General features: G+C 41.9%; 1 protein-coding gene across 1 annotated transcript; it reads left to right on the top strand.

The window, feature by feature from the left end:
• Nucleotides 1–1,089: 1,089 nt before the first annotated feature.
• LOC122084509 (transport inhibitor response 1-like protein) lies at nt 1,090–4,906 on the top strand. The gene is made up of 3 exons (XM_042652810.1): nt 1,090–2,188; nt 2,830–3,331; nt 3,414–4,906. The coding sequence occupies exons 1-3, from the start codon at nt 1,599–1,601 to the stop codon at nt 4,167–4,169; spliced, it is 1,848 nt and encodes a 615-aa protein (XP_042508744.1). The 5' UTR covers nt 1,090–1,598; the 3' UTR covers nt 4,170–4,906.
• The last annotated feature ends 248 nt before the right edge of the window (nt 4,907–5,154 follow it).

Below are 5,154 nucleotides of genomic sequence, written 5' to 3'. Positions count from 1 at the left end.
CACAAGGAATCATACTATTGAAATCCCAGTTTTGGTTCAACCAATCGGTCCAACTTGACAAAGCAATGGTCTAGAAGTCTAAACCAATCATTCCTACAAATACTAATTTCTATCTACACTCCATTACACCTTTAACCCCAAAAAGAAAAATACCCCATTATACAAAAGGGAGAAGATGATCCTCTCTCTCTTTCTCTCTCACTCTACTTCCTTAATGAGCGTGGAACAAACGCCCATAAGTGAGACCATGTATTTTTGGTCAGCGTCTCTTTGATCATCCAATGATGTTTTGGATGTCTGAATCACAAAATCATGCCATAAGGTATGAATGAAAGGAAAGGACCAGAGATTCTAGGGTCATACCTGGTCAATGGGTCAACCAAACCAACTTGAAAATCTTTTGAATGAACCAATGAATGAACATATGTATGAAGAGTACTTTTTTCTCCTCAATGGCTTTCATTATTGGAGTTTGGAGGCTCTCTCAGTCTCCAAATCTGGTGGGTATCTATCTATCTTCCTGTGCTATAGTGAGTAGTCAGCACAGTTAGTGGGCACTACTACAATCAAGAAGGATATAGTACAAAACATAATGGACGGTCCAGATGAAAAATTGGGTCTTTATCCAAATTAGTCTTAGCTTTCAAACATTTTTAGACTTTTTTCCCTTTGGAAATAATAACTTTTCATGAGATGGGAGAAGATAAAAAGTTGAAGTTGGGAGAGGAAGTGTAGGAAGGAAATAGGCCAATAGGGGGTGGCTATGAAGATTAGATTCAGATCTGTAGAGACGTGGACTGGGGACTGAGTACTGCAAAAACTGACAAAGGATGCTAGCTCAGCTCTTCACCTTAAAGGCAAAGAAGTCCTTCCAAATTACATCTAGTCTTTATTTTTTATTATTTTTTTCTACCTTTTTTTTTTTTTTTTTTTTAATTTTTTCTTCCATGGCTAGACAACAAGAATAGAAAGAGACGGAGGAGATGAGACTGAGAGATAAATTATACTAAAAAGATTAAAAAATATGAAATGGAAAGGAAGGGGCCAGGGGAGGGGGACCATCAAAGAAAACCCAAATAATGGATGAGGGAAGGGAGGCCTGGGAAGGGGCCTTTGCCCTTTGGACAGTGCAGAGAAGTTCAGAGAGAGAGAGAGAGAGAGAGAGAGAGAGAGAGAGGGAGTAGAGAGAAGGGAGAGAGACTGAGAAGATGGAGAATCCCAATGTACAGAGCAGAGACAGCAGAGTGAAGACCCAAATAAATTAATGTTTCTTACCTCATCTCACTTCTCTCTCCTTCTTTGATCCTACATCAAATCTTATGATTGTTTATTTTTGAATTTCCGTTTCTATTTTCTCGTCTAATCCTCTTCCCTACCCTACTGCTGCACCAAACTCACTCACCCATTTTTCTCTCTATCTATCAATCTACCTGTTCCTCTGTTTCTTCCCTTGTGATGTGGGTGTGATCTGGGTGAGAATTAGTAGTGGGCTATCAGCTATGTGATCTGAAAAGAGAGAGGTATAAACAATCGAATCCATTTACCCTTTTTTCTTTTAATTGTTATAGGTTGGTTAGATCGGAAGCTGTTAGGGTGTTATGAGAGAAGAGAAGTCTGAAATGTCTGAAGATGAGGACAGAACGGTGGATCTTGGTGGCGCCACCTCCGGTGACGGCGGTGGCGGCGTACCCCATGAAACATCATCCAACAAGACCATGAGTTGTCCCTTGCCGTGCCCAGATCAAGTCCTCGAGAACGTTCTCGAGAACGTTCTTGTCTTCCTCACATGTCGCCGCGACCGCAACTCTGTCTCCCTTGTTTGCAAGTCCTGGTATAAGGCGGAGGCGCTGACTCGGTCCGAGCTCTTTATCGGCAACTGTTATTCTGTGTCACCTCGCAGGACGATCGAGAGGTTTGGGAGGGTGAGGTCTTTGGTGCTGAAAGGGAAGCCAAGGTTCGCTGATTTTAGTTTGATTCCTAACAATTGGGGTGCCAACTTCTTTCCCTGGGTTTCGGCCATGTCTTCTGCTTATCCCTGGCTGGAAAAGGTTTACTTGAAGCGCATGTCTGTCACCGATGAAGATTTGAACCTTCTAGCCAATTCCTTCCCGGGTTTTAAAGAGCTCGTGATCGTTTGCTGTGAGGGGTTTGGTACCAGCGGCCTTGCTGCCATAGCCAGCAAGTGCAGGTATGTGGTTTTCCCTAGTCTTCTGGACTCAACTGTTTCTGAAGTATAAATCGGTGGGATTCTTATTTCCTTTCTTTCCAATTGATTTGAATAAGATTTCAAGGTGCCATTTTCCCATGAACAATGATGCAAAGGTGGAGACATTCTAGGGTTTTCTTGGTTTGCTTCAGTTTCATTGACTTATAAATTTGGTTGGATCATGTTGGATTGCTACAGGGCATCGATTTCTCGATTTGGTTCATACCATGTGTCTTGGTTTTGTGGTTATTAATCATCTGGGTTTGTTTATCTTATGCGTTTGAAATGATTGTTTGAAATATTGGTTGAATAATGTTGGAATTCTACAGGGCATCCATTTCTCAATTGGTTCCTACCGTTTGTTTTGGTTTTGTGGTTATTCATCTGAGTTTTTTTATCCTATGCGTTTGAAATGATTGTTTGAACCCAACTGTAGGATCAATCCCCAAGTTGGCATTTTGTTTGCTCGTACAATCTATTTCTGGCATTGCTAATGCAAGTACTTTTATAATGAAACTAAAATGGAAGGAAAATGAAAACCCAAAAGAATGATAAGAAAATTTGTTGAAGGAAAACTCTATTCATAGCCTTATCAGTTGTGTAAATTTGTGATGATTTCTCAGACAACTTCGAGTGCTTGATCTGATTGAAGACGATGTTATGGATGATGAAGTGGACTGGATATCCTGTTTCCCGGAGACTGGGACATGTCTTGAGTCTCTCATCTTTGATTGTGTCGACTGGCCTGTAAGCTTTGAAGCATTGGAGCGATTGGTGTCTACGTCTCCTTCTTTGAGGAGGCTTAAGTTGAATCGGCATGTCTCCATTGGGCAACTTCACCACCTAATGGTCCGAGCTCCACATCTGACACATCTTGGAACAGGGTCTTTCAGCCTGTTGGAGCAGCCAGCACAAGAAGATCAAAATGCAAATCTCTCTCAGGCTTTTGCGGCTTGCAAATCCTTAATCAGTCTCTCAGGATTTAGTGATGTTGTGCCGGACTATCTCCTTACAATCCATCCAGTCTGTGCTAAACTCACTTCGCTCAATCTAAGCTATGCCAACATCAATGCTGAGCAACTCAAATCTGTTATCTGTCGTTGCCATAAGCTTCAGACCTTCTGGGTATGAGTTCATTTTTGTCAGTATCTAGTTCTTAATTTGCTAATGAAATTTGAGTCCTACTTATTGGTTGGTATCGCTGCAGGTCCTTGACTCTGTGTGCGATGAAGGGCTTCAGGCTGTAGCTGCAACTTGCAAGGAACTCCGTGAGCTTCGGGTCTTCCCCACGGACGCCCGTGAAGATGGTGAAAGCTTTGTCTCTGAAGTGGGCCTTCTTGCAATTTCTGAGGGCTGTAGAAAGCTTCGATCCATCCTATATTTTTGCCAGCAGATGACGAATGCCGCTGTGGTATCTATGTCAAAGAACTGTCCTGAGCTTGTGGTCTTCCGTCTCTGTATAATGGGACGCCACCGACCTGACCATGTGACTAGGGAACCCATGGATGAAGGGTTTGGAGCCATTGTAATGAACTGTAAGAAGCTCACAAGGCTTGCAGTATCTGGATTGCTCACTGACAAGGCATTCGGTTACATAGGCAAATATGGGAAATTGGTGCGCACCCTGTCTGTTGCATTTGCAGGAAACAGTGATATGGCGGTGAGGTATGTGCTTGAGGGCTGCCCTAAATTGCAGAAGCTTGAGATCAGGGACAGCCCATTTGGGGATTCTGCATTGCTTTCTGGTCTGCATCACTATTACAACATGAGGTTCCTATGGATGTCATCATGTAAACTGTCTCTTCAAGGTTGTAAAGAGGTTGCTCGGAGGATGCCTCACCTGGTGGTTGAAGTAATTAGGGATGCGGAGGACGTGAGCGATGATGGCGTAGAAAAGCTATACATGTACCGATCTCTTGAAGGGTTTAGGCATGATGCACCAGAATTTGTGTCAATCTTGTAGGCTTGTATCTGTAGGCTAGTGTCAAAGGAAAAGTCATCTATTACACACAAACATGGTTGCCAGTGGACAACTTTTAGTCATTTCAGCTTTGCCGGAGAGAGGAATATTGCGGGTACCTTTTAAAACCCACAATTAGGTGCGGGAGCTCCTTGTCAAAAGATGGTAGTACCTATCAATTTTTTCTTCACTGGGCAGTTGGTAATGGCATTTGAAGAAGAAACCTGGCGATGGACATGTGGTCTTTGCCAGGTGACCTCCCAAGGTGCAAGGAGGGTTCGTCGAAGGGCCATTAAATGTAGGTGATGGATGTTTCTATAAGGTGGGGTTCACTCATCCTATGTTGTATTTGTAGGTGATCAATTTTAATGTTTCTCTATTTATCATAAAAGAGATGGGGAGGAGAGGAGCCCTCATCAGAGTTTGAAGAATCGGAGAATTGATTTTTCCTATTGGTTCAAGATCAGAGAGGTCAGTATGCTCGTCCATGATGAAGAATGGGAGAGATTCAGAAAGTGAAAATTGGCAACTTCTAAATTCTACCACTGCTTTATATTGGCCTATTTCTGAATGAAGACTCGGTTATCTTTCTTCAAATGGTAGTTTGACTTCAAAAACTGTTACTGTTTATTATTTTAGGATCAGGGGAAATGCCCAGAAATTGCTGTAAGAGAATTGAAGAAAGATTGATTTCTCTTCCCATTTCTTTCTTTTCCCAATGTTTATTTGATTTTCTCAAAGTGTTCTAAGATGATTATTAAATTTGTCGTCATCATCATCAATTCATCACCACCACCATTATCATCATCATTGCCACCAAGAAAAATATGTGAATGCAAAAAAAATGCATGAACGAAATGCCAATGGGTCCTTTCCTTTTTGAATGTAACTATTCAACTGATGGTAAGGACCAACTAATGATTTTGAATGACTTGAGTGTTGTTAAGCTGTTCTAAATTTGTTTACAGTGCAGTACCCATCATGAGGT

This window comes from Macadamia integrifolia, chromosome 7 (assembly GCF_013358625.1).
Source record: "Macadamia integrifolia cultivar HAES 741 chromosome 7, SCU_Mint_v3, whole genome shotgun sequence".
Taxonomy (NCBI): domain Eukaryota; kingdom Viridiplantae; phylum Streptophyta; class Magnoliopsida; order Proteales; family Proteaceae; genus Macadamia; species Macadamia integrifolia.
Note: the sequence above shows the minus strand (reverse complement) of the source record. Positions and strands in the feature narration are given on the sequence as shown.